The sequence below is a fragment of the Carassius auratus genome, chromosome 7 (assembly GCF_003368295.1).
Source record: "Carassius auratus strain Wakin chromosome 7, ASM336829v1, whole genome shotgun sequence".
NCBI classification, from domain to species: Eukaryota; Metazoa; Chordata; class Actinopteri; order Cypriniformes; family Cyprinidae; genus Carassius; species Carassius auratus.
In genome coordinates, this window is record NC_039249.1 from 10,326,063 (window position 1) to 10,343,915 (window position 17,853).

The 17,853-nt window shown below is 37.7% G+C and overlaps 1 protein-coding gene across 1 annotated transcript in view; it reads left to right on the plus strand.

The window, feature by feature from the left end:
* LOC113105855 (phosphofurin acidic cluster sorting protein 1-like) overlaps positions 1-17,720 on the plus strand; it is a 33,812-nt gene extending 16,092 nt beyond the window's left edge. Inside the window, exons 2-24 of the mRNA XM_026267206.1 lie at positions 2,794-2,881; positions 3,996-4,085; positions 4,160-4,285; positions 4,360-4,504; positions 4,611-4,699; positions 5,446-5,523; positions 5,882-5,941; positions 7,161-7,321; positions 7,413-7,506; positions 8,415-8,486; positions 9,090-9,211; positions 9,406-9,535; positions 10,306-10,410; positions 10,664-10,770; positions 10,866-11,020; positions 11,418-11,528; positions 12,502-12,604; positions 12,687-12,729; positions 13,098-13,140; positions 13,222-13,360; positions 13,486-13,724; positions 13,836-13,955; positions 14,039-17,720. Of these exons, the coding sequence (XP_026122991.1) occupies positions 2,794-2,881; positions 3,996-4,085; positions 4,160-4,285; positions 4,360-4,504; positions 4,611-4,699; positions 5,446-5,523; positions 5,882-5,941; positions 7,161-7,321; positions 7,413-7,506; positions 8,415-8,486; positions 9,090-9,211; positions 9,406-9,535; positions 10,306-10,410; positions 10,664-10,770; positions 10,866-11,020; positions 11,418-11,528; positions 12,502-12,604; positions 12,687-12,729; positions 13,098-13,140; positions 13,222-13,360; positions 13,486-13,724; positions 13,836-13,955; positions 14,039-14,157 (2,539 nt within the window). The 3' untranslated portion in view covers positions 14,158-17,720. The remainder of the gene's footprint in view (positions 1-2,793; positions 2,882-3,995; positions 4,086-4,159; positions 4,286-4,359; positions 4,505-4,610; positions 4,700-5,445; positions 5,524-5,881; positions 5,942-7,160; positions 7,322-7,412; positions 7,507-8,414; positions 8,487-9,089; positions 9,212-9,405; positions 9,536-10,305; positions 10,411-10,663; positions 10,771-10,865; positions 11,021-11,417; positions 11,529-12,501; positions 12,605-12,686; positions 12,730-13,097; positions 13,141-13,221; positions 13,361-13,485; positions 13,725-13,835; positions 13,956-14,038) is intronic.
* Positions 17,721-17,853: the final 133 nt, after the last annotated feature.

Genomic DNA, 17,853 nt, shown 5'->3' on the forward strand with positions numbered 1-17,853 from the left:
TTTACATAATATATGTAGGTGTACTGTGCTTTGTATATATAAATACACACATGCATGTTTATATATTTAGTATATTTTTATATAATATAAAAGATATATTTTTTTAAATTAGACATCTAAATACATGTAAAATATATACATTTATTATACTCTATAAATATACCCAGAACACACACATATTATGCAAACAAAAACTTTTATTTAGTATGCGATTAATCGTTTGACATCACTCATATACTATATAAACGCATACATACTCCTCTTAGACAATTCGTCTGATTTTCACCAAAACGGCTCTGATCATCTTTAGACCTCCGTCTGAACACAACTGTTTTCACTCAGATCATGTTACAGATCTATGTCATGCAATAACTTGTTCTGATCTGAGTCTCTCGCTGTCAGCGTGCTGTGTATAGTCTGAGGTGATCTCTGTTACACACTGGGTCATTTTTAGTAGTTAGATGATTTATTAAACTGTGCAATTAATGCATTGAGTATTTTTGTTGTCAGACTGTGGTGCATCGATGCATTTCTGCCTGAACGTTAGCTTTGTTTCGACTCTTCAGGACAGAAAAGACCTCGTCTGGAGCAGCTGAAGGAGTCCATGCTAATCACATCTGCTCTCGTTTCTAATCAGTGCTGTGTGTGTGTGTGTGTGTGTGTGTGTGTGTGGAGATCAGCCAATAGTCTTAGACGGCTTGAAAGCTGATATGAATGTAATAAAGGTTTGTCTGAGGTTTGATGTAGGGTGGGCTTAGAGGAGAGAAACTGTCATTAGCTCTGCATAAAAACAAACGTCAATGGAAAGTACCAGTGTGTGTGTGTGTGTTTGTGTGTGTTTAGCATTGGCAGTGTATTGTGCTCCTGCAGTTTCTCTGTGTCTGTGTGAGTATGTGACCTGCATACTGATCACACACACACACACACACACACACACACACACACACACACACACACACTTTCTCATCAGTGAGGCTGATGAGGATAAAGCTTCTCGCTGCTCAGTCAGTTGTGTGTTCATATTATTTCTGCATGCACACACACACACACACACACACACACACACACACACACACACACACACACACACATTGATTTATGAGGCTTCACCTGTAGGTCTTAAATGAGGTCTTGTCGTTTCGAAGACAACAGGAGATGATTGGTGTGATTGTGTCCTGTTTGTAACACGAGGAGAACACAGAACAGGAAGTGAAAGAGGATGAAAGGGAAGTGCAGAGGCTTTGACCGATCTATTTCCTGTCTCCAGTCATTTCCCAACTTCATAACAAACCTCAGCCACTGCACTTCACTCTTTATAGTTTATAAGTCATTGTTTGGATATTTATTACTATTATTATTATGAATCTTGTGTAAAGCTAGACAATAAAACACAATAAACCATCATTTATATGGTTAACAATTCAGCAAGGCAGTGTTTCAATAATTATATTTTATACAGTTGTTTTGAATGATGATGATTATTATTATTATTAGTGTTTAAGTATTATTTGCAGCACGTAAACAATAAAACCATCCATTTATATAGTTGAAAATGATGCACAGCAGTATTTAAATGACTATGTTTTATAAAATAGTTTTGATTATTATTTGCTTTAATATTATTCGATGAAATTTATAGGATAATTTAATCTTAACTAATTATATTTTATATAATAATGTAAGGATAATGATAATGTTTTTTATTTATTTTAATATTTTTATCAGCATTTATAATGTTCACAATGATGCACAAAAGCATTTTAATAATTATATTTTATAAAATGGTGCTGATTATTATATTTTAATATAACAAATGTTATTATTATTATTATTATTATTATTATATTTGCCTGCCACAATCGCGGTTCTAAAATCGATGCACAAAAGCATTTCATATTGTTTAGGCTTCTTTTAATAAATATTGTGAAATGATTATTTAACATTGCATCGTTTAGTAGTACAGTTTTTTACAGTAAAAGCCTCCGAGCTTCGGAGACGCTGCTGGCAGACGCTTCTAGTTCTGGTTCGTTTCTCTCAAACCGTGCCATGAATCTCCCAGAAGGCCGTTTGATGGCGTCGCTCCGCTTCGGTCGGGAACATCTGCACAAACACCGGAGCACAGCTCAGTTTGGATCAGGATTAATGCAGGGTTTGTTGGCTGTGAGTGTTTGAGTCTGGATCAGAGCCGTCTGTTACTGTGATGTGATTTAATGGGACTGTAGCAGGAAATCACAGCCTGCTCTCAGGAGCTGGTGTCTGTGTGGGGTTGATTAGTCGCCTGTTTAATTAGACTGATTTCAGGACACAAACCCATCATTACCGCTGTCAGCAGAAACCCTGGAAAGATACAGTCTGGGAATGTCCTTTTAAAACACACCGTTCAAATAAAAATACTGGATTTTCTAAATATTTCCAGATTTTAAAATATTTGTAGATATCTGATGTAGATCAGATATTTGTCAGTTTGTATGTATATATACAGTACAGACCAAAAGTTTGGACACTCAGTGTTGAGGAGTGAATCGCTGAAAGCACCAGTGACCTCTGACCTGATGCTGTGGGTTCGATTCTTTGTTGGTTTGTTGTGTTGCAAGCGCAGCTTTACAGTCGAGTGAACTGAAGCAATAATCAAACACACTGACTGCTTATATCTGTCCAGACAGTTGTGTGTGTGTGTGTGGTCAGTATCTTGGACTCTTTAACCTTCCCTGACGTCAGAACTGCATCAGTGGCAGTAGAAGTGATTGATTGACAGCTGTCTTCAGTGCTGATATTGAGCTGTGTTGTGTGCAGACTCTTCAATCTGACTCTGAAGAAGCTGGTGATGCTGAAGGAGCTGGATAAAGACCTGACGTCTGTGGTCATCGCTGTCAAACTGCAGGTGACTCCTCCTTCACTCATTATTTTCTTCTTATTTAGTGAACTCTTCATCAGTGCACTCATCTGAAATAACTGCTGAATAATATCAGCCAATAATATCACAGCACACTCTTTAGGATCCAATCAAATCCTGATATCACACGCTACAAATTCAGTTTCTATTCAAATTACCAACGTGTGTGTGTGTGTGTGTGTGCATTTTTAAAAATTACATTTAATTTATTTATTTTCCAAACTTTTATTTAAGAAAGGTTTATTCAACATTAATTAGATTTATAAAAAATAAAAAACATACGTAATATTACATACGATTTCTATTTCAAAATATTATTTGTGTAAAAAATTCTACATTTTGTATTTGTTAATTTATTTATAATGTTACAAAAGGTTTTGATTTTAAATGATTGTTTAAAATTAATAAAAAAAATGTTTTTGTAATTGTATTTATTTATAAAAATATTTAAAAATATTATTTTAAGTAGTTTTTTTATTTACTTTTAATATTAAGTTTTTATTTCAGTACATTTTTTATATATATTTTATTTTACATATTTCTTCCTGACAGTAAAAACATGTATAATGTTTGAAAAAGAAATATATATATATATATATATATGTGTATATATATATATATATATATATATATATATATATATATATATATATATATATATATATATATATATATATATATATATATATATATATATATTTGTTATTCTGTAAAAAAAAAAAAAAATATTTAGCTTTATTTAGCTATTTGGCAAGAAATCAGTATTTTTACTCCGCAAATATGCTTTTACAATAATCAAAAGTGACAGTGTGGTGTTACAGAATATTTCTGTTTTAAATAATTATTTTATGTATTTTTAAATAATAATCTTAAGCAGCAAATCAGCATATTAGACTGATTTCTGAAGATCATAATGATGCTGAAAATACAGCTTTGATCACAGGAATAAATTATATTTTAAAAGATACTCACACAGACATTAGCTTTTTTAATTTGTAATAATATTTAAAATTTTGATCAGATAAATGCAGTCTTGATAAGCAGAAGAGACTACTTTCGCAAACCTCTCACAGTGTTCTCCGTCTGATGTTTGTTCCCTCAGGGCTCGAAGCGAATCCTCCGATCAAACGAGATCCTGCTGCCATCGAGCGGTCAAACCGAAACAGACCTGCAGCTCACGTTCTCCTTACAGGTGAGAGTCAGCACAGCTCCTCACGAGCCCATCGTCTCAAAGCTGTGCTCAGACGCCTCTCTGTGTCCTCACAGTATCCTCACTTCCTGAAACGAGACGCCAACAAGCTGCAGATCATGCTGCAGAGGAGGAAGAGGTACAAGAACAGGACCATCCTTGGCTACAAGACGCTGGCGCTCGGCCTCATCAACATGGCCGAGGTGAGGAGCACCCCATCCCCAAACCCTTCTCCATCTGCGTGTGCTCCTCATGACTTGTTCTCTGGTGTGGTCAGGTGATGCAGCACCCCAGCGAAGGCGCTCAGGTCCTGAGTCTGCACAGTCAGCTGAAGGAGGTGTCCGTCCCCGTGGCTGAGATCCGGGTCTATTCTCTGTCCAGTCAGCCCATCGACCGCGAGGGACCCAAAGCCAAGATGAACGGTGAGACACGAGCGACCAATCACAGCCCAGGGTTCCAGAGTCATGTGACGTCATCTGCTGCTCAGCTCAGTGTGAATCACGTTTTGTTCTTTATCTTTGGGCTCAGATCGTTCTCCAGACATTGATAACTACTCGGAGGAAGAGGAGGAGAGTTACTCGTCTGAGCAGGAGGGCAGCGACGACCCCGTCCACCATGTGCGTCCACTGTGTTTGATCAATTACGAATTTTTAATAATTAACCCATTTTAAATATATATTTTAAAATTAATGATTTTAATTTAGTAGAATAAAAAATGTGTTTAATATATATATATATATATATATATATATATATATATATATATATATATATATATATATATATATATATATAACAATTTTTATTGTATTTTATAATTTGCTTAAAATAAAAATTAATTAAATTATAAGATTAAAGTACATTTTGTATAAATCTATTGATTAAATAAATGAATTACGTTTAAAAAAATATAAATTTATTGCCCCACAATGTGCCATTTATTTATCTTCATTCTTGGATTTGTTAAATTTATTTTTTAGACATATTTCCAATTAAATACGTCATTGTTGTCAAATCTGCCCTGTTGTTTTCAGATATACAGAATATTGGGGGTAAATTTGAGCGTTCTGGAAAATGTAGACAACATATTTAAGTTTGAACTGATAATAATGATTAATAAACCTACACTTGCAGGGGTTTATATACATTTCTTAGAATTTAATATTTCTATGTTTCAAATTCATATTTTGATTGAAATTCTGCTTTTGGTTTGCTTCTGGTAGTTCTTATTGCATTTGAAGCTATATTGTAGGGTGTATGTGTGTTTGTGTGTGTGTGTGTGTGTGTGTGTGTGTGTGTGCGTGTGTTTAGGGCTGAATGCACACACACAACGAGTGTTTAATGGCTTATGTGTGTGTTTCAGTATCTAGATGATGAAGAGGACGAGGTGAGGAAGAAGAAACCCAGACGCAAACTCACTTCAAACGCCTCCATTACCAGAGTAAGACACACACACACACACACACACACACACACACACACACACACACACACACACTGCACCGCTGTGTTAATGGATATGAATGACCGCACTGAGCTCCATTTAACACGCACCATTTTCATTAAAGAGGCCACTTTTCTAGCACTTTATCTTACTTTAAAAGTAAAAAATCCTACATTTTGCTGTAATATTTCTCATCTCATTTTTCTTCATAACTACATGCTCCGATGAATCATTCACAGTGTGCTTCAAGACTGAAGATAGGATCACTTCTGATCTGATGTTGACATCAAGCTTTATACTGACAGAGTATTTATCTGAATTGTGCTGGAGTTGTGTTATTGTTCTTTTTCTCCAGCAACCGAACATCAAGCAGAAGTTTGTGGCTCTGCTGAAGCGGTTTAAGGTGTCTGATGAGGTAACGTCTGCTGATGAAATATGTCTGTGATCGATCTTATTATCTCCAGCAGCTCGATACTGCTTACAAAACTGAGAGTTCCGCTCCTTGATTCTGATTGGCTGAGCTGCGTTCAAAGCGGTTTTAAATTACTCTTCAAACAAACACATTTGTTTACTTCTGTGTGTTGCTTAGCAACCGGTTTGTTAGAACCACAACTGTTTCTGAGGAACTAGTTTGTTCGGTGGAGGAATACTGTTTATATTTATATCATTAGACTCTATTTGCTCTGTTTTATTCTGTGAAACCTTACTATGTATATGGAATAACCGTTTTATAAAAGCAAAAAGTCTCTTGAAGCAATGGTTTACAGTGAATTTATAACCGCTGAATCGGCCTAACAACGGCCCTTAGCTGTTATAAATTCACTGTAAACCACGGCTACACAGGGATTATTGGTTTATTATACGCATCTCTAAATAATAACACAATTTCAGTTTTTTGGTTGTACTGTGCCTTTAAAAAAATTCAAAAAGAAACTGAAATACACAGAAGTATTAAAATTACTAAAGAAAATAAAATTACTGACCTTAATTTTCGCTGTTTTTGGTATCTAAAAGTACAATTAAAACTATTATAAAAAATGTTTTCATTAACTGAAATAAAATTAAAGAAAAATATAAATATTAGATGGAACACTTGAGAAACTGAAGCAAACATTAGAAATATTGCCTTGGCAACTAAGTGAAATAAAATACGTTCAAGTTAAAGGACTGAAAGATATAATAAAATAAATAAAAATAAATAAGTCTATATAGAAATATAAAAAAAGCACATTACAAATCTCTAAATTTAAAATGAAGACTGGAAATATAAAACATCTCGCTGGATGCAAGTCAAACCTTGTTTTTATTTTTTTTATTCCAACACCTTTCCGTTTTCACATCATCCTCAAAAAGACGGGGAAAAATATGTATATAATAACAGAATTTACATTTTTGGCTAGATTATACTTTAAAAGAAAATGAAACAAAATTTTTAAAAAATTCTGCAATAACAATAAAGCTTAATTAAATTAAAAATGCAAAATCTAAAACTAAATGCAGTTCAGTTCATAATAGTAATACTAGCAATTGAATACCTTTCAGATGTATATATTTCTTATGAATATTGCTATGTTTATTTCTCACCTCTGGGCTGTTATTCGTCTCAATCGGTGTGTGCTGTGTCTGTGGTGCAGGTGGGTTTCGGGCTGGAGCACGTGTCCCGTGAGCAGATCCAGGAGGTGGAGGAGGATCTGGACGAGCTCTATGACAGTCTGGAGATGTACAACCCCAGCGACAGCGGGCCGGAGATGGAGGAGACCGACAGCATCCTCAGCACTCCCAAACCCAAACTCAGGTGAGCGTGAGTCTGCGGCGCCCCCTGCTGCTCGCCCTGTGTGCTGACACCCTGTCTAGAGCCTCTCTCTGTGTCTCTGTGTCGGTCACAGGCCGTTCTTCGAGGGAATGTCCCAGTCCAGCTCTCAGACGGAGATCGGCAGCTTGAACAGTAAAGGCAGTCTGAGCCGAGAGCCCTTCAGTCTTGTGAGTACAGATCACAAAACACTCCTCTCTCGAACAGACACAGACAGATCAGACCGAGACGTCCTCTGGAAGCACCGCATGTGTGTAAAGCACGACTCTGTATATTGTATATACTGTGTAAACGTGTCTTTTCTTTCTGTAACAACACGTAGTTTGAAGACACTTTTGGGTTTTTCTGTCTGTTTCTATCAGTCTGTCAAATGCTCTGAATAAACATAAAGAATCAGTCAGGGGTTGTATGATTTTTAGGAACATTTAAACTATTATTTAAATTATTTAGAATATTTCTGATATACAATTTTAAAGGATATTTATATTTTTAGAATTACATTTTTTATATATATTTTATATATTTTAGTTTATATGTAGTTCGCCATGGATTGTAAAGGGTTAAAACTTTTTTTGTCCTCATCATTTTTTGTATTATATTGTTAGTTTTTATTTTTGGAGTTTTTACTTTTATTTATAAAAAAGTTTATCCGTTATATTGTCTTCATTACTTTTTTATTCATTACCTGTAATTATTTTAGTAAATTAATTAAATGCAAAATAAAAGTCTTTGTTTACATATTCATGTATTTTTTATGTGTATATGTATAGAAACACACACACATGTATATACATTTATATTCCTATGTTTTACATTGTATACAAATATATTTAATATACAAACAACATATTTTTTATTAAATATATACATGCATGTTTGTATCTATATACATAATAAATATACACAGTACACACATATATATTATGTAAACAAAAACTTATTTTGCATGCGATTAAGCATCACTAGCTGTGGTGTAACTGCATGGGTGGCTCTGCTGAGGGTTGATGGTGTCCAGACAGCTCAGGTGTGTGTGTGAGTGTGTGTGTTAGTGATTGTAGTTCCTGTGTGTGTCCACCAGGGAGAATCTGATAAGGTCAAGCCCTCTCGCAGCCGCACGCTGGACGAGCCTCTGTCTGAGACGGACACACTGGTGAGAATCACTCTCACATCTGCACAAACACACAGCATCACACTTCTCATTTTACCAGCATTTCATTATAATAACCCCTGCTTAATGCATGCATTTACATTTACATACACTGTAAAGAATCATATAAGGTAATCCTATTACAGAAACTGCATGATGTATTCAGTGCATGCTGGGAACTCACGAAGCATTAACAGTTCAACAATGTGCACTTGTGTTTGACTGGTTGGGACAACATTTGACACATGACAAGGGCTTTTATGTAGTTTCAAGAAAATGGCATTTTGAAGTATTTGAGACTCCAAAGGTTTCGTAAACTGGAAAATGTGCAGTTGCTTTTTTTTTTTTGACATTGTAAGAAAAATCAAACTCGTACGTGTTTTTTAAAAGATTATAGAAGCAGGCTTTTCAAGCTAAACCTTTGACACAAAGCTGTGGTTTACACTAAAAACACCAGCGTGTTCAAAGACACGGAGAAAGTCCAAATACTTCTGACCTCAATGTATATATAACATGCATTTCCCCCGGGATTCTGCGTGACTTGAATTCTTTAGGTCATTATGAAGTCTAATGCTCTTTAGTGTTGAACATGTGCATGTTTTGTAGGATCTGAACGATCAGGAGTTGTTCAGTGAAGTAGGGCCGTCTATAACAGTGTCTGTGGCTGAAAAACCACGAACACCCCTAAAAACCAGCAAGAGCGAGCTTCAGTCCATGCCATCGCCCAGGTAATGTCATATAATACACCGTTCAAAAGTTTTTAAAGAAACGAATACTTGCATTCACCAATGATCCATTACAGTGATCAAAAGTGATGCTTATGTCATTTATAATGTTACTAGGTTAAAAGCACAAATAATGCAGCGACAACAAAGCCCAAGATTGATGTAGTGTGTGTGTGTGTGTGTGTGTGTGTGTGTAGGTTGGACGGAGGACACACACCCCATAAGCGCTGCACTCCTCTAAAAGAGCGCCAGCTCTCCAAACCGCTGAGTGAACGAGCCAACAGCTCGGACAGCGAGAGATCGCCTGAGCTCGGACACAGCACACAGGTGCCACGATCTGTTCCTCAGCCAGAAACTAAACTTTACTCACCCTCAGGTCATCCAGGGTGTAGATTGTGTTTCTTCATCAGAACAGATTTGGAGAAATCTAGCATTGCATCAGTGTTTCATCAATGGATGCTCTGCAGTGAATGGGTGCCGTCAGAATGAGAGTCTAAACGGCTGATAAAAACATCACAATAATCCACAGCACTGCAGTCCATCAGTTAATGACTTGTGAAGAATAAAGCTGCTTGTTTGTAAGAAACTAATAAATCATTGAGACATTTTTAACTTTAAACCGTTGCTTCCGTCATAATCCATAATAACGCTTCCTCCAGTGAAATAATCTTCTTGTTGGAATCGGGAGAGAAATATGCATTTGATGTGAGAGACAACAGGAGACTTATTCACTGGAGGAAGTGTTATTATGGATTATAGACCCGACTCTCATTCTGACGGCACCCATTCACTGCAGAGCATTGCTACATTTCTCCAAATCAGTTCTGATGAGGAAACAAACTCCACTTCATCCTGGATGGCTTTGGGGTGAGGACATTTTCAGGAAATGTTAATTTTGGGTGAATTATTCCTGTAATGTGTGGCTGTTAATGACAGGAGCACACAGGGTCTCTCTCTTTCTCCAAACACAGTTCTCCTCAGACTCTCTGCTCCCTCTGCTTTTTAAATAAGAGATGTTAATGCAGTGCTTCATCTTGTTCTGCAGAGTCACTGTGAATTATGGATGTGTGTGTGTGTGTGTGTGTGTGTGTTTGCAGCTCCTCAGGAAGGCCGTCTATGATCAGTTGAATCAGATTCTGTTATCTGATGCTGCTCTTCCTGAAAGTCTCATCCTAATCAATGGCACAGACTGGCAAGGACAGGTACGTGTGTGTGTGTGTGTGTGTGTGTGTGTGAAGCAGATTGTCCTGATTTGCTGCTCAGGAAACATTTCTGATTATTATCAATGTTGAAATCAATTGTGCTGCCCAAACATTTTGTGGAAACTGTGATGTATTTATTTCAGGATTGTTTGATGAATAGAAAGAAAAGGACAGGCTTTATATGAAGCAGAAATCCTGTCTGTCAGTATAAATGTGTACTGCAGTGTGTGTGTGTGTGTGTGTGTGTTTGCAGTACGTGGCGGAGCAGCTTCAGCTTCAGAAGCATCCTGTGGTTTGCACGTGTTCTGGAGCAGAGATTCAGGCCGTTCTCTCGGCTCTGCTCACTCGGATTCAGAAATTGTAAGTTAGTGAGGTTAACCAGGGCTCTTGTGAAGAAAGCTGTGAGCTTGAAGCGTGATCTGTCTGTGTGTGTGTGTGTGTGTGTGTGCGCGCAGCTGTAACTGTAACTCGTCGATGCCGCGGCCGGTGAAGGTGGCGGTGGTCGGAGCTCAGAGTTATCTGGGAGCAGTGCTGCAGTTCTTCGTCACTCAGCTGGCCAACAAGACGTCTGATTGGCTCAATCACCTCCGCTTCCTGGTCGTGCCCCTCGGTGAGAAACACAACTCATGACATCATCACTCTGGATCTGGATGGATGGAGGGAGGGAGGGAGGGAGGGAGGGATGGATGATGGATAGATGGATGGATAGATGCATGGATGGATGGATAGGTGGATGAATAGAGGGATGGATGGATGGATGAATATATGGATGGATGGATGAATATATGGATGGATGGATGAATATATGGATGGATGGATGGATGAATATATGGATGGATGGATGGATGAATAGATAGATGGAGGGATGGATGGATGGATAGATGGAGGGATGGATGGATGGATGGATATATAAATGGATGGATGGATGAATAGATAGATGGAGGGATTTTCTTGGATGTTAATTTCAGTGTTTCTGTTTGTATTTTTCTTTCTGTAAACTGCATCAGGTTCTCATCCTGTTGCTAAGCACCTGGGTGCCCTTGACAACCGTTACAGCGCAGCCTTCCTGGACGGAGCCTGGAGAGACACATTCAACAGATCAGAGCCACCGCAGACAGGTACACACACACACACACACACATATATACACACACACACACACATATATACACACATATACACACCGCAGACAGGTACACACACACACACACACACACACATATATATACAAACCGCAGACAGGTACACCAACACACACACACACACACACACACACACACACACACACCAGACAGGTACACATACACATATATACAAACCGCAGACAGGTACACACACACACACACACACATACACATATACACATTTTTACTTTCTCAAAAAAACTCATTCTGTATGGTTTATAAGCGTTTTGAAAAATGGGGACATGGGTTATGTCCTCATAAGTCACGCTCTCCTTGTAATACCTGTGTCATACCCATGACATTATACAGAGTTGTGTTCTGATCCTGATATGATACAAAAACATGAGAACACAACACAAACACGCAGATACACACACACACACACACACACACACACACATACATACATACACAATACACACAGCAAGAGCTGCCTATTGTTTTCATTTTTTATTTCATTTGAAAGTGAGGTATTACTAATCAAGCATACTTCATACTGTTTCAAATTATATTAAACAATGGTTTTCCTCGAAACTTTAATGAACAGAATGTAAAATGTACAATTTTATTTTAAGAATATTAATAAACTAATATATCTTTTATAATTACTATATTTTTTATTTGTTAAAAAATAGTAAAATGATATAATTTTTGATGTTCAGATTTCTGATCCGTTACACACCAGTGTAACAATGTTGTTGAATGAAGGAATGATGCATTTATATAGTGCTTTATAGTGTAATGTTGTACACCCAATCATGTGGAGGTCTGCCCTCAACCACCCTCAGTGTGCAGCATCCACCAGGGCGATGTTGTAGTTGACGTGTGTCTCTGTGTGTGTGTGTGTGTGTGTGTGTGTGTGTGTGTGTGTGTGTGTGTGTGTGTGTGTGTGTGTGTGTGTGTGCAGATGCGGTGGACGTGGCGGCGCGTGTGTCTCAGTACATCAGCGGAGCGGCTCTCACACACCAGCTCCCCGTCGCTGAGGCCATGCTGACCTGCAAACACAGAACGTACGGCTCCGTCTCTCTTCACAGCTGCACATCACTCACTGCTCCACACACAACACACTCACAGTCTCTCTTCCTCTTACAGGAGAGATGAGGACTCCTACCAGAAGTTCATTCCCTTCATCGGGGTGAGAGGAATCATTCGCTGCTGCTGGAGTGGCACCCATATGTATTTCTTACTAGGCATAATATTGCATTTTGCATTGTATGTATTTAGAGTATGCACATGTATATTTGTCCTGTGACAGTGTTTTGGGCTTAAATATATATTTTTTTTTTTTTGCAAACAGCACAAATATAACTCAAAGCTTAATATATAATCTTAAATCAATGCATTTTGCATTGATTAATTCAAATGCATGTAAAAGTCCTGTAATACTGTTTTATAAAATGCCAAGTATTATAATAAAAAAATATATTTTTTTTTATTTGTATTTTTTTTGTGGGGTAATATTATATTCTTTTTCTTTATTAATTTGTGACGTTCGTCTCACAGGTGGTGAAGGTGGGTTTGATCGAGCCTGGCCAATCAGCAGCAGGTGTGTGTTTCCACAGCGTCTGATTGCTAGTACTAGCTCCGAGTGTGATTCGCTCACCGTGTGTCCGTCTGTGTTCCCCAGGAGACTCTGAAGAGGGCGTGGCTGTGAGTTTAGCCGTCCCCTCCACATCTCCGCCCTCTCACGCTTCACCCGGCGGATTGAAGGAGGTGGCCACGCCCCCCTCATCTCCGTCCATCGGCGGCGGTCTGGCGGTGCAGGGGTGAGTGAATGAGGGAATGTCTCGCGTTATATTAGTACTTCAAAACTGCACTTTTACTGCAGAGCTTTAACACATCAGAGAGAAACCTAGCAATGCAGAACACGGTTGTGCTGTGTCTGTCTCAGGAGTCCCAGCATGCCTCACGGCGGGGACGCCATCGGGCTGCAGGTGGATTACTGGCTGGCGTCTCTGGCGGAGAAGCGGCGCGAGGGCGAGAGGAGAGACACCGGCTGTAAGAACACCCTGAAGAGCGCCTTCTGGTCACTGCAGGTCAGCCGTCTGCCAGGAGGAGGAGCCAGCGAGCCGCAGGCGCCACTCAACACGATGGCCATGACCGTGGTCACCAAAGAGAAGAACAAGAAAGGTGAGCCGACCAGAGCGGTAGTGTAATTTAAAGTTACAAAGATCAGTACCACTTTATATACGAGTATAATATTACAATATAAATAATGTCTCTCTTGCTTTCTTTGTGCAGTTCCCACTATCTTCCTGGGGAAGAAGCCTAAAGAGCGTGAGATGGACTCTAAGAGTCAGGTGATCGAGGGCATCAGCCGGCTCATCTGCTCCGCCAAACAGCAGCAGACCATCCTGAAAGGTACCAGACCTTCCTCACAGCCAGAAAACTGCATTCTTGTCATCTAAAGCAGAAAAAACAACATTCACTTCCTCTTTTCTCAGTCACCATCGACGGATGCGAGTGGAACGACGTGAAGTTCTTCCAGCTAGCCGCTCAGTGGCCGACTCACGTCAAGTATCTCCCGGTGGGATTGTTCGGCTACAGCAAACCGACCTCCTAGGACCGCCCACTTTCTCAGCTCCGCCCATTCAACCTGCACCCCATTGCACACCACCGTCGCCACTTTCACAACCAATCACAGTTGAGACGGGATGCTCATGTGACCGTCTCTGGTGGGTGAGCAGGTGGAGTTGAAGACGGCTTCAATAGACTTTTATCAGCGCTAGTCACTTTTATTTATCAGAGGCCCCAGAGCCACATTTGGGGGCCAAGCACAATTTTAATACACCACCTGCTTAAATCACTCTCAACAACCCTTAATATGTCCCTTTGTGTAACTGATATTCCGAAAATAGCAGATTTCTCACCTGTAGTAAGAAGGCGGAGTTAAATGCCAATTTTTACATTGGAAGCGGGGCTACGAGGTGCCCATCGGCCAATAGAGGAGAAGATTTAGATCTTTTGCATAGTTTGTTTTATCCTTTCAGTTGGCCACATCTGGAAATGCGTTGTTGAACTCCATCCTGCATGTCTTAAACTACATTACCCATAATGCACTGGGAAAGTAAACATTGCATTGCATTGCCTCGCGTTCCCCTCGACGCACGGAAGGTTAGTAGTTCACATCTCTGTTAACTAGAATAAACTATTCCAATTTAGTTTTATATTCGTTTTTAAACATGCATTTTGTTTATTTTTAAAAGTGACCTTTTAGATTAAATATGTAGCTCATCTACCGGTTTTATTTAGTTTCATAAAACATCTCCAAAGATCTCAGAATGTAAACATTACGGGACAGATTGAGTCAGTCACCTTTAATATTACGGGCAACGGCGAACTCGATTTATAAAAGAAATACGTCGTATGGATCAGCACAAGAACTGAGATAAAGGCTACACGAGGTTGGATGTGAAAATGTCAAACGGGTTTGGGGAGAACTTCAATGGTTTCATCTTCATCAGTTGTCGAATGCTATGCACTTAAACTCGCCTTCATTTCTTCATATCTTCGTCCAAAGCACAAGAAGAAGCGACCAGCTCCTCATACAGAAAGCCCAATTAAAACACGATTCACAAACACTACCTTTACACACTGCAAACACATGATTGTCTTATTTTATTCTTATTTTGTTTTTGTCTTTTCAAGTACAAATATCTAAACAATCTTAAATCGAGATACATTAAATGTGCTTAATTTTGATCATTCCTCAAAAAACTGTGCTTAATTTCTTAAAACATTATCATAGATCTTGATTTAAGAAGGTTTAGATGTTTGAAAATACTATGAAAAAACACTATAAAATGCGCAAAATAGGACAAAAAAATGGTGCGAGAATCATTTTTTGCAGTGCAGCTGTGAACAAAACGTCTGAACTGATCTGAGATCAGTAAATCTTGAGCTACAACATCCCTTTATTTTCTAGCTGGAGCTTGTTACATTACTGCTAATGGCAGCTTTCACAGAAGTAGCGTGCTTTTATTTCGTCTAGACGTTTTGTGAGATATTCTTGAGTGGTAGGTAATGCAACTAACAAAATGTCACTGAAATGTTTTAAAATAATAACAAAACACGACAAAATAGCTATGTGTGAAATGGTGTTGTGCCACAGTGAGAGTGAAGCCAGTGTGTGTGTGTGTGTTGTGGACAGTAGTGCTCACTGGTTTAATTAATCTGTGTTGATAACTGTACGTTCTTCACAGAACAAGATTCAGCATTTTTCTACCCTGCCGACTTATATCCATCGCAGCTTTAAATGCTGATAAATTATTAATTAATATACAATGATTGTTACATGATTAACATGTTGAACTTCTATTAATTTACTTTCGACCCAAAAGAGTGAATCTCACAAAAACCTGTTAAGAAAACGTCATATTTCACAACAAAATCAAAAGAAAATTAAGATTTGTTTAAAGAAAATTCAGCCTAATTTAGGAACATTTAAGATTTTGCTTTGTGACGTGATTTGGTATGATTTTATTACAGTAATGTTGCAAAAATTATAATTGCATACATAATTTGTTGTAATTATGTTAATTTAGGCTGATTTCTAAAACGGATATTTGCATTAATAATCATTGTAATATAATTATTATTTTGTTTGTTGACCTGGATGTGAGATTCACCTTAAATCTTTCTGTTTTCTGAAATGAAGGTGTCAGTTTTTCTGTGGTTAAAAGTATTAAGAACAACAAAGTATTAAAGTCACGATGGGTCAATTTGATTTTTATTTTTTCTGTTCCTGCTTCTTACAGAGAATATGTATCAATAGTTTTGAAGTGTGAGTGTCTTTCTTCTGTTTACATCAAAAGAAAGTTTGTGCATCTTGCATTTTTTGCCTGTATTCTTAAAAAAACAGTGAAAACATAATTTCTTTGAGTTAATGTTGGTTATCAATACTGCACTATTAAACAAATATCCACACATTAATAATGTGTTTATAGCAGACAAGTTCTTAATATGTTTTTATAAAGCTGTTTAAATTGCATTTTTTTGCATTTTATGAATATCTTAGCGATTTAAATCCTATAAGGCTCATAGAAAGATGCATACTCTCTGGCTGTATGCTCTCATACTCTCATCGGATCTGAAAATCATTCATGATTTAGAGGGTCGGCATGTTCACCAAAGCTTAGAAACCTCCTAGAGATGCTGAGCATAAAAAGAGAAAAACCCACGCTAAATATTATTTCTAACTAGTTAAAATGTCTGTACTGATGTTACACTTGCTGTCCGTGTTTTAAGCTTGCATGAGCAAATGCGCAAAAACTTGCAGCAACCTTCAAACAAGAGTTTTGAGTTAAAAAAATACAAAATAATGGCAACTATTTTGGCGTCCAGGTTCAAATTTTATATGGATATATGGAAAAAATGGTCACTGCCAAAGAGTGTCATCTGTTACATTTTTTTGTTTGTTTGTGTTTTTGTATGTATGGAAAATAGTTTTCAGTATTTATGGAGCGGTGTTACCGAAGTACCGAATTTTCCAATCGATTAATTTCAGTATGAAAAGAAAGTTTCCAATTTCCATTCCTTCACTCGAACATGTACTGTCTCTTTATGCGTGTGCTGTTTGGAGTCTGGTCTTCGTACCTCTGTATGTACCTGTGTTGATTGTCATGTGAAAGTTCGACAAAATAAAGCGGATTTGAGCATTCTGATTGGTCGACTAATTATCCCAACGGCCAATCAGATTGGTGCTCATCTGCTTCAAATACTTTTTGTCAATGTAATCTGTTGGAGAGATAAAATGCCTGAATTCCAAGCTTCGGATTCAAACCTAAAGTTAATCTACTGTGTAAAGTGAATCATTACGTAGTATTTAGACGTGGACGATCAAGAACCGAGCTTGTGGAGGAGATGAGTATTTTTTGCACATGCGTTTGTTATCTTTTAGCAGTCTTCAGCTCTTTGCCTTTTTGCCTTTAGACAAAAACGCTTGTACATATCCAAAGTGCTTGTAATATGAAATCATGTTCCTTTATTGTGTGCTATTTTTTTATTTGACATGTTTTTGTAGTAATGCTTTTTCATAACTGAGTTGTCAATCAATAAATGTGGTATGGACAGTGGACGTGTTACTTGTATTCTTTTTTATTTAATAAACACCTGATTTGTAAACTCTCTTGTGTATCGTGTGGATTTTTAGCACAACAAAATAAGTGTAACTGTTATTTGTGGAACTATTTTTTTGTCACTTGCTTTACTTGGCCATAGATATGTTAATATACTGATTCAATATTTTCTGATAGATTTA